The sequence below is a fragment of the Rhipicephalus microplus genome, unplaced genomic scaffold, assembly GCF_043290135.1.
Source record: "Rhipicephalus microplus isolate Deutch F79 unplaced genomic scaffold, USDA_Rmic scaffold_94, whole genome shotgun sequence".
Lineage (NCBI taxonomy): Eukaryota > Metazoa > Arthropoda > Arachnida > Ixodida > Ixodidae > Rhipicephalus > Rhipicephalus microplus.
Window position 1 is genome coordinate 504,771 of NW_027464666.1, and position 22,850 is coordinate 527,620.

General features: G+C 43.6%; 1 protein-coding gene across 1 annotated transcript; it reads right to left on the bottom strand.

The window, feature by feature from the left end:
* Positions 1 to 964: 964 nt before the first annotated feature.
* LOC119162088 (protein brambleberry) lies at positions 965 to 21,299 on the bottom strand. Its single transcript, XM_075885240.1, has 12 exons — positions 20,986 to 21,299; positions 19,858 to 19,986; positions 18,476 to 18,637; positions 17,259 to 17,505; positions 13,200 to 13,316; positions 11,713 to 11,892; positions 11,070 to 11,276; positions 9,095 to 9,215; positions 8,196 to 8,284; positions 5,909 to 6,141; positions 2,881 to 2,966; positions 965 to 1,775 (listed from the first exon to the last, which is right to left on the bottom strand). The coding sequence occupies exons 1-12, from the start codon at positions 21,226 to 21,228 to the stop codon at positions 1,649 to 1,651; spliced, it is 1,941 nt and encodes a 646-aa protein (XP_075741355.1). The 5' UTR covers positions 21,229 to 21,299; the 3' UTR covers positions 965 to 1,648.
* Between the last annotated feature and the right edge of the window lie 1,551 nt (positions 21,300 to 22,850).

The following is a 22,850-nucleotide window of genomic DNA, read 5'->3' on the forward strand; positions in this document are numbered from 1 at the left end:
CTCACGGTATCCGGGAGTGCAAGACAAATTGCTTTATTTTCACGCAATCTCAAATACCACTGGCGAAATGCGACGTCACTGGAAATTTGCGTGCCAACCGTATTAGCAGTCACCCGCGTCTTGCAACCTATGAATGGCACCGGCACATAAACAGTAGGGCACATCTTGGTGCTTGTGGGAATGAAAGAGTGGGATGTAAAAGAGGTGGACAGAGGCAAGTAGGAAAGCAACACGTGCCCTGTATTCGGTAAGATGACTGACGTCGCGGCTAGCACTGTCGCGTCTTCCGAGTAGAACCTCGATCAAGTAGTCCCCCCCCCCCCCTTTTTTTTTTTTAATTTTCATTTAGTATCTTTTTGAAGAGCAGGCTCCCCACTTTTTGGAAACGGCACGACCGACATATCTGTTTTAGTAAATGTGCTTGCTCGATGCGTGGGTTGGCTTTTGCACTAGAAATTCGTTCTCACCATGGCCACACAAAGTGAACCGTAACAACGGGAAGACCGCGCCCACCAAACCACCATCGGCCAATTTTCGCAGGCGCTGCCTCTCGCCTATGGCACACTTTGGGTAGAAACAGATTTTTTGCGCTAGCAATGGGAAGAACATGCCGGCGGCAAAACACACAAGCTTTTATAAAGGTATCTTTGTGTCAAACTGGAGTTCAGTTTACACCCTGCAGCAGTTGGACGGGCAGGGCCCAAGCAGGAGCGTAGCCAAAAATTTTATCGGGAGAAAGGGGGGGGGGGGGGGGGGGGTTGAATTACATTCTGCATGTTTGTGCATCTATTGTATGTGTGTCTGTATATACATGCATAAAAAACATCGAAAAGGGGGGTTGAACCCCCAACCTGGCTACACCCTTGGGCCAGAACATGTGTTGGCAGTGATGAGGCTCCTTATTTAGCCCTCTTCCTCCGAGTGTTTCCTTTATGGCTATACAGGCAAGTGGGGCACACTTCAGTGAATGAACACGTATTGAACTATTTATTAGGTCAATCAATGGTACAAAAGTGACCAGTTGCGCCAGTTGATCACAGTACAGGTAATACGTACAATAAATGGTTGCCCGTTAGAAGCAAACTTAAAGGGGTCCAGCAACATCTTTTCAGTCAATTATCAAGTGACTTTGTTAAAGAAGTCTATGGACTCGTGAATCAACTCGTCTTTCCCTTTCTGAACAAGTGTTGCAGGGCCCCTCTAAAGTAGCACTCGTAGCAAATGAAAGCAAGCTTTAAATAAGCAGTGATAAAATTACGTAAGAATGTCACAAGTAAAAAGTGAAAAATGAAAAAGAAATATAAAAAAGACACTTTTTTTTTACACAAGTTAAAAACAAGCACCAAACTTCACACAGGCTTTGTCGTGAAAAACATTTGTCAATTTTCAAAGCAGCAAGACCAACTGTGGCTTTTGTACTATTGTAAAAGAAAATGTACTATTGTACTATTGTAAAAGAAACTATTGTAAAAGAAAATGTGAACAGAAAACAAATGACTAGCGCTCCCTTACGTTGAAAGTTTTTACGGCCAATGCCATAGCTCACAAAAGGACAGTAAAAAAACGTTAAAACACTAAAAACACTGAACACTAAAAAGAAGTTGATGTGACCGACATTAGTGTCATGCATTATGCTGTGCAGACGTGACTAGCAGTGGTGATAACAGAAATCCATTCCCTTGACACAAGTGCCTTTGCATGGTGCGCCAGATTTGTTCATTCCACTGCAGCGGCGCCGAGACCCACTGGATAACAGCGACGTATTCGAAGCAATGCTGGAAAAGAACGATGGTCTTTGTTAGCTAAGCATACGCAAATCAGAAAGTGATAAAACTTAGTAATTTAACTTTAGAAAGGAATGACCTATCACAGCAACTTTCTTTCACAGTGGGGATAGCCATAGTTGGTCAAAAAATCCTGCACGGATTGGAAGCAAGAGTAATAAAAGTGAAATTTGACAAATGATAAATATAAACACAGATCACCTGAGATTTTATGAGCAATGTTCAATGGCATTGTTGCTGTGTTATTGTCGGCAGCGTCGCCATTGATGTCCCAGTCTGCGAAGTGCCCATTTCAGGGAGCCTCCTTATTTGGGAGTTACATGGTGCATCAAAGCGCGATTATCACGAGAGCCTAATTTGTGGACTTTGCATGCATCTATGGCAAAGAACTGCACACCAATGAACGGGCATCCTTGGAAACCAGTATGTAACGCACGTGTAGAGTTTCGACATCGTACACTACTGCGTAGCCTGCTGTGGCCCAAGAAATATGTGCACAGACACAAGGTATGCTAATATGAAGTGCAAAACCTCGTACATTTTAGCAAGAAGTACTGTTACTAAAGTATACCCATCCCTGCTGCGACGAGTTATAACACCACCGACACATGGTAACTTCTATTGTAGGCGCAAATGCACTCAACATGCAGACTCCTGCACCAATAGCTTATGCTTCTCTACCAATTCCAATGTCTCGGCTTTTATTGAATGATGTGCTGAATCACGTAAACAGGTATGCACAATTTACAAAGATGGATGGATTGATGCCGGAAGCCAAGGTTTGCACTTTAATACAGCAATAAAATGCTTAACGGGTGATACAAATTTTTCTATGATTGGGTGACTGTGCTCACTTGTGGGAACTAGTACATCAGGGCAGACAAACCTGATCAATGTGGATTGTGGTACATGTCTGAACATCTCATATTAACACCCCCCCCTCACACTATAGAAAACAGTCTCCCTTCACGACTTTTATCAAAATGAAATAAGCATTCATTTCCGGAATCTATCGGGGCCGTACCACAATACCAAAAAAGGTGAACGTAGCTTACCACTCAGAAAGATGCTCTGTGCTTAATGTGCTGCCACTTACCTTCGGTCTGGAGAATCGCGAAAGCTGGCACGAGAACCGCTTTTGAAGCAGGAAAGAAGGTTCTGCTTCGTCAAGTGTCCATTCTCCTAGAGGGAAAGAGAGAAAAAAAACAGAACTGAGCAAATAGCTTTGACAAAATAATAACATTATACTATGGCAACAGCCCCGATTACTCATTTGTTGGAAATTCCAGCGTCTCTAAGATGCATGCGGTAGACTCGATAAACTGGACCTAAAGAAACCAGGGAAATATGTTCCATTTAACGGGAGTTCCGTACGCTGAGAGATGATCGATTTGATATGTGGGGTTTAACGTCCCAAAACCACCATATGGTTATGAGAGACGCGGTAGTGGAGGACTCCGGAAATTCCGACCACCTGAGGTTCTTTAACGTGCACCCAAATCTGAGCACAAGTACGCTGCGAGAGGAACAGAGGTAAAAAATTCAACCACTAAGCTAATCATATTAGAGGTTTATTGAGAATCTACCATAACTTAGGGCAAACGTACAGAGTTTATTGTGATCCTATAGCCTACAGTAAATGAGCTCGGCTCACCGAAGCAGAAACTGCTCCTGCTATACCATAGTCAAGCAACCAAAGCCATTTCCCTTTAACTCTCAGTCATCAAAAGTGTGGTGTTTCGGTTTCACGAAGAGCTAGTTGCGATTTCATGTAAAGTATTTTCGCCTTTAGGGGGCGCTATCCTGTGTATATATGCGGGGCATTGTATATAATAAAACAGTTCCTGCTTGGTTACCAGCTGCTGCGTACTTCTTGCCGGCCGGCGCTTCAGCGCCGTGCCCCGTGTTCTTCGTGTGGCGCGTCTGCCACACGATACTACAAGAAGATCGTGGAAAAAAAAAAGCTACAGTACACTCACAGAATCAATATTGCTCGAGGATGGTTCAGGCGGTGGCAACTGGGACTTCAATGTGGTGTTCGCCGATCCTTTTATTTACGGGTGCGCACTTTTGCAAAATAGAGTTGTGTTTCACCACTTTTATGTAGGAGTGGCAAGAAAAGGCTGAAGCACTGACTAAGTAAAGTCAGTGCTCTTGCTAATTACAGTGTGACCCCAGTTTAACTAACGATTTTGTCAATTACTACAGATAGCTATGCAAAGAAATGTGCAACGACGTTTCACATGATGTCTGATGTGCCACATTGCAACAGCAATGATAAAAAGGTACTCCATCGTATAGTGGCTGCAAATTTGGTCTAGCCACTCATCGTGTAAGCAGCACATAGAAGCTGTCCGTTGAAACAATGGAAAAGAGCCCCAAGAGCATTTACAGAGTACAACCATATTAGATACCAGTGCAGCAAAGTGAATGTTTCTACATGCATAGTTGAAGCTACATATGCAAGCTGAAATGCACACTGCACTACGAAGTTATTTATGAAGTTTGTGTGTATGAGTTATTTTTTGTTTTAATTTGTGGCAAGCACCGAAGGTGGTGGCAAAGGCTGTCGAAGGCACTTGCAGACTATGATACTTAAAAGAATGCAGATCCCTCGTTATGCCTATAAGAACAAGGCGCCTCCTACACTTCACACGTGACCATAATGGGCCGGTAAAAAGAAAGCTCGTTTATATAAACTTGCAATGTTGCAACAATTTTCGTTTCATATACGAATGATACTCAATCAGATAAAGCAACATGCGAGAATTTGCGGTCGGGAAGGATACGTATTTTGATAGGACACGCTTTTTACGATGAATCAAATAGGTACTCCATTGCACACCAATGACACCCAATTCTATGGCTCAGATTAAAAACTAAACCTCAGTTTAAAAAACGATAGCTTACATTCAACAGGGCTAAGCTGCTAAAATCGCTGTGTACCTTACTACCTATTCAGCGGAGGAAATTTTTAAGAGGCAAAAAGCTTGCTATTAGGCATTTTTAGCAGATCACTTACAATCTGCTCCAGTCAGACCTGTGTACACAAATGATTTACACACAAATGCATTAAAGGACTATAGCGCACATGTGCAGAATTATTGTGCGAGCAGCAGAACGTAAAACGTATATTTCGCTATGTTTATATAATCAACTGAACAGAGCATGAAGGTGCATCCACTCTGTTTCGCCGTCGTTTTGCACGTGAAGCTGACCGTGTCACAGCAAAACGCGCTCGTTATAAACGCGAAATCTATGCAGTTCCCCGCCTCTCTAAGGACGCTACATCTGCGCAGGCCAAGCGTAAGATATGCTCAGTGAAAATAATCTAGTATCAAGAAAAATTTTTTACAACTGCAATGAGGATGGGCTCGCTGCACAAATACAAGCTTACTACTATTGACCAAAGCCAATTCAGAATCGCTCGCAGTCAGACTCTAAACTCTCAATTCATTTTGTCTTCTTTTCTGCACAAGTTGGAAAGTGCAATTATGCCATACTAAATGCAATTTGAAAGACCATTATAGCAACAAAATAAAAAATCGCAGCATATCCATGGAGTGAATGATGATCAGTGGCGCGAAGCGTCCGTCAGCGCACCGGTGCTTCCGTCCGGCCGTTGGTTCTTGCTTCCGTCCGTCTGCGCGACCGTATGTACGCCCATCCATGCGTTCGCCCGTCTGTCTATGTGCCCGTTCGCGAGTCCATCCACCTGTCTGTACGTTTTTATCTCCATCCATCCGTCCGTCCATCTTCTAGTCTGTCTGTCCGTCCATCCGTGCGTTCATCTAGTGAACACTCCAAGTACCTTTACCTCTGAACTCGCATCCCCTGCGGCACATACCCGCTCTAGAGTGGGTATGTGCCACCGGTGGCTATGTACTACTACATGCATACATACAAGTGATGGACAGACCCACGCCTTAATGAGTTTCACCTCTAAAAGTCTGCTTTTTACTCTTCAGTACCTCCTTGCCAGATCGGACACAGCTCATCTTACTTCCTGAAAGGCATGAATACACACATACAACACTGAAAGTCCGCGTCGGCACTTATTTGATAAACACTGCAGCAGCAGATCGATTACATTGAGTCAACCGATGAATATATTAAAAGCTTACATTCCTTGATGTCTGAAACAACGGCCTTTCAGGGCTGGCAACAGGAGTTGAGGTGGCAGGCACGACGTATGGCATGGCACAGGCTTCTGCATTTCTCAAAAGCCAGCCCGACACATCAGCATCGCTGTCATGCTCGGCATCGCTGGAAGGAGGCGTCGCGCGTCTTTCTTCCAGTAGTGGTGTGCTGCTCCGTGACCCTGTAGCCGACATTCCACTGCCATGCTTCAACGACCCTGTTGGAGAGTTGACAGATTATAGAGGACCCCTAGGTAATAGAACACGGATAAAAACATGATAAAAAATTATTTTTTTTAACAATGCCTGATCATTCAGATACTGCTGCAGCATCGATACTTATTCCACCGAGCCAACATACATGAAAGAATGCTAGAGAAATTCTCAAATGGCTGTAAAATGAAATGAAAATAGTTAAGACAGTAGTTTACACGTGTGCCTGTAAAGACTATTTCAGAAGTTTCAGTGAGATGTTGTAATGTAATTGACAACCATAACACCTTTTCCTTGTTTGCTGTTACGTTTTTGGTAGCCAAGATTTCTCATCTGGACTGTGAAAGGTGCTCTCTCACTCAATTAGCAAAAGATGCATTGTGTCTTACTGGAACATTTCTACACATTTGCTTTAATGGATTACATGCGACAGGTTCAAAGTGGCAAAAACCATCTTAAAGGGACACTAAAGACAAATAACAATTTATGTCAGAGTGAAAGCTCAATGCATGACAACATCAAAAATGACAATATTATAAACAGCAGTGCCCTACTTACCGAGAAATTAAAGTAAATGCACAAGAATACACGTGCCGCAATAGGACACTTGCAAAATCATCCCGATGACATCAGAATTACAGCCTACAATTATTCACTAGTAATTTAACTAGCTGCATTGAATAAAGAACATTCCATGCATCTAAAGAAGCAATGCGTTTCCGTTTGTTCATTTCTGTTTGACTCGTGGGAAAAATTAACCGCCAGATGTTACTATGGGAAAGGGCGCGAGTGGTTCAGAAATTCAACTTTCGCCTGGTTAAACTGGACAGGTCGCGGCTTCTAGCGGGGCCTAATTGAACCAAGCACATCTGCCATCTTGAAGGCCATGCCACAAAATTGTTCAATGGCTGTTTTTGCCGCTGTGAATCCCTCTACTTTCACTCTGCTGCTACTATTGTCGGCGGCCACGCAGTAAAGCCGGGCTATGTTGTGCCGAGCAACAATGACGTGAACGTGAGTAATTTGAAGTGCGCTAAGGCGATGCGGACAGCTAAAACATGACTAAATAAGCATTTTCTTGGCAAAAAAAAGCAGCACTACGAGTTTCCTGGAATGCTATTCCGGCAATCAACATCGACTTAATATTTGCTTTTAGTCTCCCTTAAATGTGTGGGCACAATGAAGGAGTAGTGATAAAGAAGCTGCCATAAGTAGCAGTCTTCAGTGATCCTAGTGGAACTGGCTATACACAAAACATTCTTCCAGAACTGAATACTGAAAGAAAGCACTAACATTTCAATAGAACAGACTATTTGTTGAGTTGGTTAGGATTAGTAGTTGCAAGTCAGTGCCAGTATCGATGCGTCTACCTCAATGCTCGTGTTGCTTGTACTGTTTTTAAATGAAATAGGGTAAACTGTGCTTTCTCAACTTTTTTTTGTACATATGCACAAGGTGTCGAGTTTCATTCTTGCTTTAGTGTGTGAAGGTAAGTTGACACTTTCTAAGCCGAGTCTTTGCTTTGTAACAAACTGCAGTTACCCTCACCCCACCTCTTTCAAAATGGGCATTTTTATGAAAATCTGTGGAAATTCGTATTTCGAAACACCCGAACAATACAATGTGGAGAACATCAGGTCCATCCAAGATTCATCAAATACACATGCTTCAGTCTTAATTATATTGCTGCATACAGAAATTCAACACTTGTAAAAGGTAATAAAATAATAATACTTAACATTTTTTTTAACATTTGTTTTGAAAAGGCTACAATAAATATTTGAAGCAAAACTCACCGTAAGACACTTTTTCAGCTTAATTCATTTAGGTAGAATGTCATAAACGGTGCCAGTCATTACTTCAAACTTTTGAGCAAACTGTGAACAACAAGCTGGTCATTTAATATTCAAGACAACTTCCATGCTAATGAAAGGACTTTACCCCGAGTGACTGGTTGTACTAATAAAAAAAAAAACTATTCCTTGACTGCAATATACAGAATGGAAAACTATGTTAAACTTATCAATGCAGTGGCATCAGCTATGCTGAAGCAACTTACTTCTCCTCAATAGGTTGTCTGATGGTGTTGCTGTACCTGAAGCACGACATTCGTACCTTCGATCATCCTCTGTGTATACTGCTTCAGTACTAAAGGCAACGAAAAGAAAAAAGAGAACATGCCAGGTCAAAAAATATGTAAATTAATCCTGTAAATAAAGGACTTAGGAAAAAAAAGTTCAAAAAGCTAAAGAAATTTTACGGTCAAAAGTTCTAAGCCACAGCTTGTGAAAATACGTTCAGCTTGTAGCTGTCAGTTTTGTACTAGATTCAAAGAGCTCCAAGGATCGCAGCTTCCAATAAATGGCTACTCCATGTCAACTCTGCCAGCCCCGTTAATTAGCAGCATAAATATAAGTTCAACACATGACATTGTGTGCCGATGCGACCTCCACTACTATATTCGCACAACTTACTTGCAACAAACACAGACTTAAAAACAAATGCACAAAAAAATTCACCACGTAAAGAACCACATATTGTACTCGGAAAGCAACGTCTCCATTCTACGGTACATTTTGAACATCACTCATCAAATACTCTTGAGAGCCACTGGAGCAATGCAATGAGCAGCAGCAGATGACAAATGTGAAAAGGAACTACCGCAGCCACTAAAAGCTTTGTATATCTGCAGTGGATTTGCGATGATCACGATCTTGCATTTGGTCCACATTTTCTTAATAAACCTTACACCACCTCATGTCATGCATTTTGACATCACGCAGTTAAGAGTGGTGAAAGCCTCTCTGTTTTCAAAGGTCTCTTTTCCCTTGCTTTTTGAACAAACCGATTTGAAGGAAACCCAAGATTTTCTGTGCTCTGGCAACACAATTTCGATATACATATACTGATAAGGTGACTCAAAGTTGAGAAATTGATTGTGAATGCAGAGTTGCTTGCCTGGAAAAGGTAAAGCCATTCGCAGCCCTCGAGCAAGCCTTGTAAGGTCGTGCATCAAGAGCAAGATGCCGAGATGAGCGGCGCTGAAACAATCCTCGAATGGCATGGCACGCCAGGTCCCCTAGGCAGAAGATAAATAACAATACACTCTCAGCAAACAATATGTACTCTCAAAATGAAATTGCTGCTCAAAGAGGTGGTGCCACCTATTGTATCGCGCATCAAACGTGACGCACGGAGAACACGAGGCCCGGCGAAGCCAAAAAGGAAGCGACAGGCCGAGACCCGGGAGGAAAGCTCTTTCTGCACACAAGCATGGCCAATATAATATAAATTTGTAAACGCCCTCTGTGGAGCCAGAGACCCAGTTCCGAAACTGGAAACGTAACGCCAACACCACACCACCACATTTGTGGCTTGCAGGCTCTTTGCTGCAAGCGTTCCTTAAAGTTTCCGGAATAATGATACACACATCAAGATTCATTTATTCTCACTAAATAAATTAATATAGCCTTTTTTTTATAGAGATAATTTTTCGTTTCGGTTCCTAGGCACCGAATTGGGCTGTGACATAACAGTGTAGCTTGGCCACGTAACCACACAAAGCTGTGACATACGTCGTGCTGGTTATCAACTGCTCTCGCTGGATTTCTCGCACATGCATGCCGCACAATACCAACAAATAAATGCGTAGCAGCCACAATGCTTTGCGAGGTCTCTATATGTGCACGGGAAGGGGTTAGGGGGCAGTCACTCCCACAGTCACCTATGAAAGTAGGTGTGCAAACACATACCGACACATTGACATAATAGGGAGGGGATGCACTGCGATAAACCTCCGTTTCCTTGAAGGGAAAACCTTCGCTCGCCTACACTCGCTACGATTCTCGTGTAACATCACTACAACTTTCGTTGCCTTTTTCACAGAGCTAGGACAGTTCTTGACGCGCTTGCGATGGGCTTCACTTGGAAGAATGAGCATTTAGGTACCCTTTGGAGGCGAATTAAAATGTATTCAAAACATTTGTTGTGTCAGATCCTTTGTGTAAAGTGTCTTCGCATACAGAGAAAACCCACAAGGCGATTGCTGTAGCCTTGAAATTTCATGGCACCACCCCTTTAAGTAGGACAAATGCCTCTAATATGACAAGTTTTTCACTTGAATTCTGGCCCTTGTTTATCTTTCACTAAATGAAACTCCTGTTAAAAAACGCATTTAACTGGTACCAAGTTTCGTGCAGTGCGTCAGCACTGCGTATCCCTAAATAGCACGCAGTTGTCTTTTTTTCAAATTATAGCCATTGCGACTCTTCCACCATTATGAACAATAGTGACATACAATTAAGAATACTAAGTGGAGTAAGTGAAGCAATTGAACACAAAATACACTCACAACACAAGTATTTTCAAACCTTTTCACTAATGTGTATTGAGTGATTGATGAAATGGATGACGACTAGACCAATCCGTAAAGTACGACATGAAGCACTGCGTGAGCCAAGAAATGTACGCAACAAATGAAATGGCAAAACTATTGTCAGTTATAACTCGTAATTCAATGTACCTATTTGTTTTATTGAGGCTTCATCGCGCAAAACTGGTGTTACTGAGCCCAGTCACTGGCTTAACCCCAGTAGAATTTATTGCAGCGTTTAATATAATAAAACTGGAATGAACGTAAGGCACACCTTAGCGAAGGACTCCATTTAAGTAGATTGTTTTGAAGCATTCCCCGCAAAGCAAAGTGCACAATCTTTCATTCCACTCAACCTGTATGCGACAAACTGCAGCCAGTAATTTGATCTCGTGAGCACCAGAGTAATGTGCCGAGCAGTAGCACGAGAATAATGAGCATGAACAGACATACGTAGCCAGCTCGAACAAGACCGACTTAATTTGACATGTTAGTAGACACACTGGTCTCAAAGCTCTTAGTGTACACACAGATAAGTAGAGCATAACAGAATGCACGCACCTACAAGAAAGATGGCCAACAAGATGGTCAGAGGCCCAAAGTCGAGGCTGAAACTCTCCCGAACGCTGGCAATTGCGTTGGTGGGCACAATGAAGAGCAGAAACAAACGTGATGGCATTGGGAACTGGAGGAAAGCTGCGAGGAACATGGCTACCAGGAGGTAACAACAGTGCAGTACGCAGCAGTAGATTGCACTGAGTTGGCCACCTGGAGAGAAGTAAATAAGCAATCTTGTAAGCAAAGTTTCAATTGACTTGACTTGGGCAAGCGAGCTTAACTCGAACATAACTAGAAGCATTGTAAATAGGCGAGGACAGCTACAGGTAGTCTTACATTGCTGTCCTCGTTTCTTCACACTTCCGAAATGCATATTCAAAAGTTCGAATGTTACTACTCCGTTGTTTGCCTTGAAGTTTGATTTCGTGGCAATGCAGATTTCATGGCAATGCAGATTTCGTGGCATAGCAACTGCAAGTTGGAAAAAAAAAAACTTTTCCGGGCGGGTTACATGCAGTGAACTAAGTTTAATCGTTCGTTTCGAATACTGTAATATGTGCTCAATAATTTGAAGTGCTGAAATATCCACAAGCTCAGCCAACAGTAAAGAACACAAAACAACAAGAAAAAAAAAACAAGTGCCAACCTGTGCTGTGCAGTAGCTGTACCAGCCAACCAAACTTGCTGTCGACGTCTTTTCGCATTATGTCGATCACTTCCTGTACGTAACCGATGCTGGAATTTATCTTGCCAAGGTTGTTCAGAGTCTCCTCAAAACGCACAGCAGCAGTTTCCTGGCGACGAAGAACCTCTAGAGTTGTTTGCTCTGAAAAGTACCAAGTTAATGCCTTGGCAACACTGGTGGTACAGTACTAGAGCAATAGCAGTTTAATGCACCAGCAAGAAGGGAGTAATAATAATATTGATATTAGCAGTAATGGCAACGACTTCCAAGGTTTCATGTGCCGAAACCAAAATATGAATACGAGGTGTTCCGTAGAGGAATAGAATATTCACATGGATTTTAATTGCCTAGAGTTCCTTAAAAGTGCCCCACAATCTAAGCACATTGTTGTTCTTGAAATAACATGTAGGGTTTTACATGCTGAAGGCACGATATGAACCAGAGGCATGCTGTAGTAGAGGGATCTGGAAACTGACCACCTGGTGCTCTTTAATGTCCACTAACATTACGTAGTTCACAAGCCGATAGCATTTCACATTCGCGAAAATGCGACTGCTGTCGCAGAGAGCGCACCCGTTGAGACTCTTGGGCCAGCCGCTGTGCACCGTCCCCACTGTGGTGTATGGGTGTTAGTTGCCTATTGTCTCTATCGAAATGAGACTGCAGTGGCCCGAAATCAAAACCACGCTCTCTTGCACAAACACCTTATGTGCCTTATGGCTGGTGCAAACAGCGCTTAACATTCAACATTCAGCTGATAAAATAAACATCACACAACTTTTTCTGAGAAACAGATTCATGCAGAAGGAAGTGGTACATTTATTAAATTACAAAAATGAAGGGTTATAAAGTTGAAAATGAAAGCTACCAAGAATAGCAGAAGTTGGTACATTCATAGCAGAAGTTGACAGCATGAATAAAACAAACGTGTCTCCTATTGCTGCGTAGGCAAAACAGAAGACAAGCTTAAGACAAGGCAACAAGCTGCTTTGAATGAGCAGCTTTTAACAAATCAAGAAAGCCAGCTGCACAAATATAAATAACAACAGATCAGCACTGCAAGTATGAGGTAAATATGACGCTCCTCGTCAAGTGCTCCTTTCAAAAGAACAAAAAGATTTCAAAGTTTTGAAACAGCTCAGAGCAGAACAGTGGTTAAGAAGCACCAGAACGGTAGGCGCGAGAATGCCCGACAGCAGAATAGTTTGCATAGCGCAAGTACTTTTCGTATCCCGTACGATTGCCACAGCCAAGAATGTAGTTGCACTCAAATGTGCAAAGCTGTATTTGCAAACTCATCCTACCAATATGAAAATGAAGAAGTATGCCTTCCATCGGCACACGTTCCAGTGACAGCAATGCTCATCGATGTCTGTTTCATGGGATGTTTGTACTATGACAGCAAGTAACACCAGACAAAGACTTCAGTCGATGCAAATTAGTCGTACCTAGCCTTTCCTGCAAGAACTTGGCATAGTCTTGGACAGCCTTCAGGTCTTTTAGCAGCTCTCGATGGTTCACATGCCGCTGTTGCTCGTTGGACAACATCATGGTGCTAGCAGCGTCTGTTTAAAAACGAACATCAAGCCCAAGAAATCAGACATATGAATCGGCCTGCTTTCCAACAACATAAAATTGAAAAACATTACAAGTGGCATTCTATCACAGTTAAGAACAAAATAAAATTTGCAGCATCTGATCTACGAGTAGTAGTTGAAATATTAACATGATGCAAGTTAAGGTTGATCATACATAACAAGATATGAAATCTGAAAAGAGTCTTTTTCTATGAACTGAAGCGACATAATTTTCTTAATCGAAAACAAACAAAAACCAAAAAACTTGCTTCATATTGTTACGGAAAAGAAGAGACCGCGCCGTATCGACGAGGCTGAAAATTAGATGTTCTCAAAACCAGCGGTAATGACGTGACCGGTTCACCAGCGACCGAGCGGAGACAACCCTTCGTATTTCTCGCCAGGCGCACACGTGCGTCGCCCCCTAGAATAGTAATATACATGCATGTAGCATAACCCCCGGCGGCACAAGCGCCGTCTCGGCGCATATAAATGTCGACGTCACTTGGAGAGTTATAGGGTTTCAAGCGCTACAACTTTGGAGCAGTCGCAATTTGGAGCAGTCGCAATTGATGCAACACTACCTCGCGGAGCTGCATGGTCTAGTTTTTCATCCGAGAGGATCCATAGTTGACCGGCGACGGAGAGCGGCATGGTTGGAGCAATGGGGAATGGCGGCGTTGAGGTGACGGCGAGTGAGCGGTGGAGCGGCTGTTAGGGACGTCGCAAGAAGGGTACATACGACTGGTCGAATACCGATGGGAGTCCTCGTATGGGCGAGAAGAGGAAAATGGGCTCCAGTTTGAGGGCGTCCAAGAGCTGCGACAGTAGCGGGAGATATGGCCATCTCGGTGGTAGCGGAAGCAGATTGGTTTGTCCTCTGCAGTTCTCCATTCCGTCGGATTGTGGGATCGCGGAAGAAAACGGGCGTGAAGCATTTATTGCCATTGGTCTGGAGGTGGGTTGGGAGACAGAGCAGGCCACAGGAAAACCGAGCTTTGCAATTTCCTGCCTCAGGACTGCTTGAATAACAGAGACCGCCGGAGGCGTTTGTGCAGCGCCATGGTCGAGCGGATGTGGAGGAAATGGTGCTGGACTTGACGCCTCAAGCTCCCGTCGAACTATTCGTGTCACGCTGTCTTGTATGGGTGGTGTGGCACCGAGATCAGTGCAGGTTGATGTAACAGCCGTGTTTGGTAGCCGCGTAAATTGAGGGAGAACACGGCGGCTTTTGGCCATTTTGAAGCGGCGGCATTTCTTGATAATCTTATCTACAGTCGTGATAGTGTACATGAGCAAGTTGAAGGAGTCATCCGTGATACGCTTGAGCATGTGGCCCACCTTGTCACTCTGTCATTTGTTTGTCCACTTTTCGGCACAATGCGAGCACGTCCTGTATGTACGAGACATACGACTCAGTTGAGGGCTGCACACGAGTGGCGAGTTTTTTTTTCACGCTGCTATTTGGCGACCGGACGGGTCACCAAAGATATCGCGTAGTCTCTCCTTGAAGATATCCCAGCTGGTGAGCTCGGTCTCGTGGGCGTCGAACCAGACATGTGGGGTGCCGTCCAAGTAAAAATTACGTTTGCGAGCATCATGGTAGGGTGCCATCGGTGTGTCTGGCTAACACGGTCGTACATACGGAGCCAGTAGTTAACGTCAAGCCCAGGTTGTGTGGAGAATGTACCAGGATCACAGGGGGTGGGTTTCGTCAGGTATGTAGTGGCTGGAGCTAAAGATGGAGGCGCCGACGGGTTGTCATTGGTAGCCATGGCCGGAGACTGAACGGTGCGGCCACTGCGAAACTGGTGAAGACTGGGAACGTTCCACCTCCACCAAATATGTTACGGAAAAGAAGAGACACCGTATCGAAGAGGCTGGGAATTAGATGTATTTAAAACCAGCGGTAATGACGTGACCGGTTCACCAGCGATCGAGCGGAGACAACCCTTCGTATTCCTCGCCAGGCGCACACGCGCGTCGCCCCCTAGAATAGTAATATACATGCATGTAGCAATATTGACCACATCTTTTACATATGTAGACACAGATGTGCATGACAGCACAAATGCCGAGCACTTTCGTCCAACATAAATCCCTATTGACTGCCTCCATACGAGGTTCAGCCATGCTACCCAATTTGGGAGTGCACACGGATTTGCTGCCAGTTCACAAAATGGCAGCACTTGCTGCAATTTTCAATTAGAGTGATTGGCAACATGAATGTTACCAGTTCTACACGTTCAAGCTTTTCAGCCTTGTAAATGTTTTATAAAAAAGAACTTATGCCTATAGATTTAAGAACAGTTGCCACGAAAAGACTTAAAAAAAGTGCTTGTTTTGATTACAATTATGTATAGCTGGACACTTGTATTATTATTATAACAATCATTATTAGCTTTTTTTGTGTGTGAGAAAGAAGAGGGGGAGATTAACCAGAAACAACTCCAGTAGGCAAATTACTTGGGAAGGAGAAAGGGGGAGCAAAACAATGAAAGAGAGAAAAAGAGTCTGTAACGACACTACAAAGTCATGGCACTAAGCTTCTGTTTTAAGAAGCATAAGTTTCAAGACACCTTGCATGCATAATCAAGTTATAGTGGGAAATTATCCTGCGACATCACATTACTAAGGTGGGGCAAACTCGTGGTTAGGATGTTTAAGCCAGGATGGCCCAATCGCTGGTGGTTACGCATCTCAATGTGAAAGAGTTGGATTTACTACTGGGAGTTGTGCGCTGCGTTCCAGCAATGGAAGCAGGTGCCTAGTATTTAATATAGAGATACCAAGGCTTACAATCACAACACTACTGCAAGTTGGCTCACACAACAGCTACTAGCTATGACTGCTGGATACACCATAACTGATTCCACAAAACACTGTTTCAATGCAGCACAACACGGGCCTTCAGGAAAGTCAAAAAGAAGAAAACAAAAAGTCGCTATTCTTAGGCAGTCCAAATGAAATGTAAAGCTATCTCGAATGTTTTGATATGTGGGGTTTAACGTCCCAAAACCACCATTTGATTACGAGAGACGCCATAGTGGAGGGCTCCGGAAAGTTCGACCACCTGGGGTTTTAACGTGCACCCAAATCTGAGCACACGGGTCTACAACATTTCCCCCTCCATCGGAAATGCAGCCGGCGCAGCCGGGATGCGAACCCATCTCGAATGTTTTTCCACTCTGGAGATCAACAAAAAGTTTCGTCTCAATACTCTGGCACGTACAACCTACGTAATTTTCAACCCAAACATGTGAGCATCGACACCCTTGTTTTTTTTTTTTTTTCTTAAGGCAAAGCTCCTAGGCCGTCGGTCTGTTCATTCTTTCGATATCTCCTGTGGTACGTGACCTCCTAGTTGTACGACGTGAGCTCCAGTGTGATAGGAGCAGGCCTATGGATGGACGGACAGATAGATGGACGGATGCACAGACAGACAGACGAATGCTTCTACCTACTGATCATCATTCACTTCGTGAATATGCTGTGAATTTTTTTTTTAACACTGCCAACATGCTGCGAAGAATTGTTCAAGTGGTAATGGCTGAGATGTGCAAGATGTGCTACACACCCCTTGATTAGACTGCATATGTGTTTAATCAGCATGTTCTTTTTTCCATGGCTTATACAGCACTTTGATGATGCAAAAGATGCCCATCTCAAGAAAGCAAGGACAAAAAAAAAATCACAGGCGTGGTTGAATCCGTTTCGCATTACAACCTTAAGGAGAAAGCTGCATCGTACTGCTCGCTGTGTGCGTGTATATTCTTGCTCATTTTTGACGCAGTGCTCAGTCACAAGATAATGATTGACTGGACAGTTGAAACTCGTGCATCCAGGTTTAAAAAAAATCTGTAGGGCATAATACAACATTTAAGGCAGGGTACTACAGCTTTACACAAACATGACGCACAACTGACTCACCAAGCTTCTTGCGAATAATGTTTGTCATCTGAGCGAGCTCCTTCTGCCCGGCAGCGATGAGAGCTTTCTCAAGCATCAGCTCCTTCAGGTTTGCGGCCACAATGTTCTGCACACTCTGCTGGGAGCTCTTCAGCTTCTCCTGCTGCTGCATCAGGGCTTTCTGGCCAGAGGACATGGTCTCCAGTGTCCGACTCGTCAATTCACTCACTTTCTGCTGCTCTTGCTCCAGCTGAGACATTGCCTTCACCTTTTGAAGAAGGAAGAACAAAATTATGATTCTATGCCTTTTTGTCACTACAACTAAATACTACGGGAGATTGAATAGTGAAATTGCCGCAATTATCACATAATTGTCGGAGCCTTACAGTGAAAAACCGTGATATGACGAGGAATGCCGTAGTCGAGGGCTCCGGAGAGTTTGACCACCCAAGGTTCTTGAATGCACATCTAAACCTAAGAACATGGGCATCTAGCATTTCCCTTACATCCGAATGCAAAGACGTTCACCAAGATTCAAACACGTGATCTTGGGGTCAGCAGTCGAGTGCTGTAAGCACTAGACCACTACCGCAGGTTGCCCCCAATTAAACTGAATATTATGGGAAAATAGTACTTCCATAAATCAAATACTAAAGATGTTCCACCCCACAGGTAAAGATAAATATAAAAATTGTGTTGGCACTGTATAGTAGAAAGCCTGTTCACATTTCATGCACATGAATGTCTGATCAAGACAAGGAATGTGCTAAGGTGATATATTTGAAGTGCCATGCAATATGCACTACAATGCCATAAATCTTAATGTTATCTGAAGTGGCAAGATGGACCTATATCACCAGTGTGCCAGCTGCGTTTGCAAACAAGCAACAACAAACACATCCTAGCACGTTCAATCTTAGAAACGGAAGATGAAAGCCCAAGGTAGCGGTATATATCACTGTAATCTTGGGGAGTAAATTTGGAAGCATGGCTGACTACTTGCAACAATGTCATTTGCAATGATATGCCTTGCTGTAATGACAATGTAAGATCATTATATTAAAGTTACAAGAGGGTAGTGTGGGTATTTTCTGTAAAGCTATACAAGTCATTTGGCAATACACAGGTGTGTCCCAGATTTGCACAAGCCATGTGCAAGATTCTTCACAAACGTTTCTGCTTGCTGTCCAAGTTGTCAAAACGGGAGCATCAGTATAATAAAACTGAACGATCCACACCTGCTGATCGGTGGTCCAAACCAACTTGTTAACCGTCATTTCAGTCTTGGCATAAAACTGCTGCTGCCGGGTGCTGTAGCACACAGCTCTGGCTCGGTTGCTGATCAGGTGGTAGGTGTTCCAAGTGTGTTGGTCCATTCCTTGAGTGCACTGCCGTAAAGTCTGGAAAAAAAGAAAAAAAAAAAACCTAATGCTTGGCTGTGCTCAAATTTATACATCAAGAAAGGAATGATACGACTGTGTTATTTACTGTTATGAGGAAATATACCTGGGAATCAAAAACTCAAAATGTGGCACCGGCGTCCGGAGCTGAACCAACAAAAAATTACTACGTAAATGCTGCCCACTTTCCGCAACTCTGCCTCTAAATTTTCAAACGCTGAAAATTTCACCTCTGCATAGGCATGTGTAGAGTTTCGCATCAGATGAGGCAAAGTTTCATCACACCACAGTCTATGCCTTTTCTACATATAGCACAGAGCTAAGCATGTGCTCTCCCCCCCCACTTCCTCAACTTTATTGAAAGCCGAAAAAAATTGGCAGAATGAAAAAAGAAAAAGGGCTAAAAATAAAAAGTGTACAACTTTATGTAACTTTTACCAAAGGAAGTAAAAGTGGAAAGTAAAAAGTACACACTACCAAGCAAAAAGGCAGCAAATGAGCATAGGGTACTATGAATTTTTTAAATTATATTTATGTGGCTTGATAGCACTCTTACTACAATTGCCCTATCACAACCATAAAGAATTATATCAGTTCACAATCAAGAAAAAAAAGTGCTAATCTCACAAACTTGTTTGCAAAGAGAACAAGGTATAAAAAGACCGATCCACTAGAAAATAGTAATAAATCAGCAAAATCCGTCAGCCATTTTGTAACTTTTCAACTGGCCCATAAAAAAATACCACACATCTTAATAGACGTGCTATCAAACCATAGGCATGTGCATGAGACGGGTAGGGGGACCTAAGTGGTGGGTACACCCCTTTTCCTATTCATATAAGAGGAACAGGCAAAGGGATGCACCCACCTTTTAGGCGGGCACAAAATCTACCCCTCAAGTTCAATTAATGGGGAGGGGAAGAGCAGCTCTGCTATGAACTTTTACCCCCCACCCCCCTGACTGCGCACGCCTATGCATGAAACTGTTTCCTAGACAATGTCTGAAAACGTAAAAAAAGAAAAAAAATCAATTCACTAAAAAGCTGCAGCAACTTAAGGGTGTCATTGCAGGTTTCAAGATGCAAAAACTGTAGACAGCCAGTTCTTTTGTTTTTCTCACTTTCACACAAGCATGCAATCATTCACAGAAGCCCACACACACATACCATCTAGCAGCTTTCCATCTGAAAATCCAAATGTACCGCAGGATGGATTCTTACCATTTCATCTGTGCAAGCAAACGTAGGCCGTCCTTCAACAGCTGACTGACAATTTAGTAGTCTCACACTGAGCTTTCCAAGGTCTTCTTCATTGAGCTGTGAGCAGGATGACGTCCAACCGAGTAGAACCTGCAAAACAAAGTTAAAAGATTGTAAACACATAAATTTCTCTACAAATGAGTTCCTATCTTGCCAAATGCAAATATGAGTATGTTGTCAGTGTCAACATAATAGTTTCTTGTGCTTAATATTCCTACTTAGACATAAAATATGTAAAGTATGGTATGCTAAACAGTTCTCTTTTAATGCCATATACAATTAAGCAGACATAGACACTAGATGGGCGACAAGACGAATGAGCTACAAGACCATGCACACATTTAAGTTGTGTCGTAACGCGGAAGCAACGCTGGTCAGACGCTATGGCAGTTCTGGGTACGAACTTCCACAATAGAGGTTTCACAAGAGGAACGCGGGCCCATGAAAATCGCACATTTCTGAAAAGTAAGAACGACGCGTCCATGCCTATGGCACGGCCACTGGATCAACTATGTTATCTTATCTCCGTTTACGACCACGAACGTTGTGAGGAACCCGTGTACATGACCCAACATGTTAATTGTCCAGTCAGGCCATACCCGGCACATAAATTATGTTCGATTAAGAAAACTGTGTCCGGTATCATAATCGATGAAGCGCTAAAGGTACAGGTTCCGGTACTCAGCAAGGGCAACGTTGACACGACTACCGCAAACTACTTCCACCGAAGTTCCACGCGAAGTCTCAGTGCCGCCCACAACGAGAGGAATTTCGTAGTGTTCTAATCGGGTCATTTTTGCCTGGATATGTTGAAAATTCATGCTTGGGTAAGCGACGAAAAAGTAACGCAACTATCCCAGAAGCCTCTAGAGGGAATGCTTTCCGGTGCTGCTTCTACAAAATGAACACAAATAAGCTAGCCATAGCCCCTCACACATCAAACGATTCGCTAAAGACGCGACATTCACAAGCGCGTAATGCCAAAAAGAAAAACACGTGCATACGGATGCAGAGCATTACAATACTGCTTTAACACTAACTACAAAGGCACGCATCGGAGCCTAGGGACAATTTGCAAATGCGACTCACCTTGTGGTGGCACACGTCCAGTGTAGACATTTGAAGGCCGTACTTTTTTCCTTCCTGGAGGAAATCTTCGTCAGCCGTTTTCATTTCAAACGGCACCACGGCGACGGTTCCATCCTTTGTAAAGTCCTTCGGATCCGCGACCGGGGCGGTTGGTGCCACAGGCGCATTGCTTGCGAACCAGTTAAAGAAGCAGCTGGCACGAACCAAGATGGTCAAGAAAACCACGACCGTATAACGGCGCATGGCGTAGGAACTGGTACTCCTCGGTAAGACAGGGGTAAGATACGACGATTAGCAAGCCCAAACGTGTCAGTGCGCAAAGCGGAGGTCAGTTGTTAGGCGCCGCAATGCATGCAAATTGGAAGCGCGCTTGAATGTCGCTCTCATACCGTTTATAAAGAGTCTAAAAGCATGCGATTGGTCAATGCTTTATGATGATGATATGTACTTTATAACAAACACTAAAGGTATATTTTAATAAACTGTTCAATTCTACAACTATTGTGTTATGTTGTTAAAATCAAAATTTAGAGTTCATTTTTTGTTACACGCTAGATATAAAGACAGTATATTATTTAAAAAAGTTCATTGGTTTTGGTTTCGGAACGTTCTATCAACAGCCAAAGTTTGCGGGACGCGAAATGTTCGATAGAAGCTGAATTCCCGCTGTGTCTGTGGGTGTAGTTTTGAAATGGAAAGGAAGGAAGGAAAAACTTTATTTGCAAGGGTTTGGGAAAGGGGTCATGAGCTTGATGGGTGGGGCCCCAAGTCCAGGGCTCCACTGGCTGCCGCCGTCTGTCTGACGTGCCGCAGAAGTGCAAGCTGCACCTCTGGGTCAGAGCTGGCGAGCTGTGCCTCTTATTGCTCGAAAGTATTACAAAGCTTGTACTGACCTAAAAAGGTATCTAAATTTCGTGATCGTTTTAGGCATCCCCACGAAATGTGGTAGAGCGATGGCGAGCCGCCACACCACGGACAAGCACGCCCATACAGCGTTGGAAAAAATTTGTGTAACATTTGAAGATTGGGAAAGACTCCCGTTTGAATTCGGCGGAGGTCAATCGCGTTCTCCCCTTCTAATTATTTGTGCGGGGCGCTGTATTTTTGTCGCATGCCTCGCTGGTTAGCAAGAATTTCGCGAGGGGCCATTCTGGATGGGTCATTATCCTCTTCGATAGCTTCCTCCTTGAGTGTTTCAAAGGGTTGAATGTGCTGTCGAAGCTCTGCTCGGTTCGTGAACCCTCGAGCACAAGCGTCAGCACTTTCGTTCCCCTCCAGGCCTGCGTGTCATGGACACCAGATCAGTCTGTATTTGTTCGTCAAGCTCCCGCCTAAGAACTTGCTTATTTTTATCGGAAGGCGGCCTCTTAAAAAGAAACGGCACGCTTCCTGCGAGTCGGAAATGATAGTTGTCTGCGGTTCATCTCTTTGTTCCTGCGCTTTGATTGCAAGGGCAATGGCAAAGCATTCTGTCTTGGCGATCGAACCCGTGTACAGTGATGCACATGTCACCATCCAGTTGTCGTTGCTAAGTACCGATGCAACTGACCGCTTAAAATTGTACCTCGAAGGGTCCACATACAAAACATTTGATTTGTTTTTGAATGTTTTTCGGAGCCATCGTACTCTCTCCTCTCTGCGCTTTCTGTTTGTTTTTACGTCCATGTTCTTGGGCAGCGGTGAGATCGAGATCTTGCTGCGGACGGGATCCGGGATTTATACAAGAACCTCGTCCATGTTCTGGGGGTATGGCGGAAAGCCCACCCTAGAAAGTATCCCTCTCCCCGCTTTCGTTTGACTTAGACGATTTATCTGCGTAGTCAGTACCGCTGTCTTTAGCTCAGGGTATGTATTATATATACCGA

Coding starts and splice junctions, on each gene's coding strand:
- LOC119162088 (XM_075885240.1), bottom strand. CDS start 21,228: ATGCGCCGTTATACGGTCGTGGTTTTCTTGACCATCTTGGTTCGTGCC. Junction 18,638..19,857: donor TTGCTTGCACAGATGAAATG/GTAAGAATCCAT, acceptor CTTTTTTTCCAG/ACTTTACGGCAGTGCACTCA. Junction 11,277..11,712: donor ACAGCTACTGCACAGCACAG/GTTGGCACTTGT, acceptor ACTTCTCTCCAG/GTGGCCAACTCAGTGCAATC.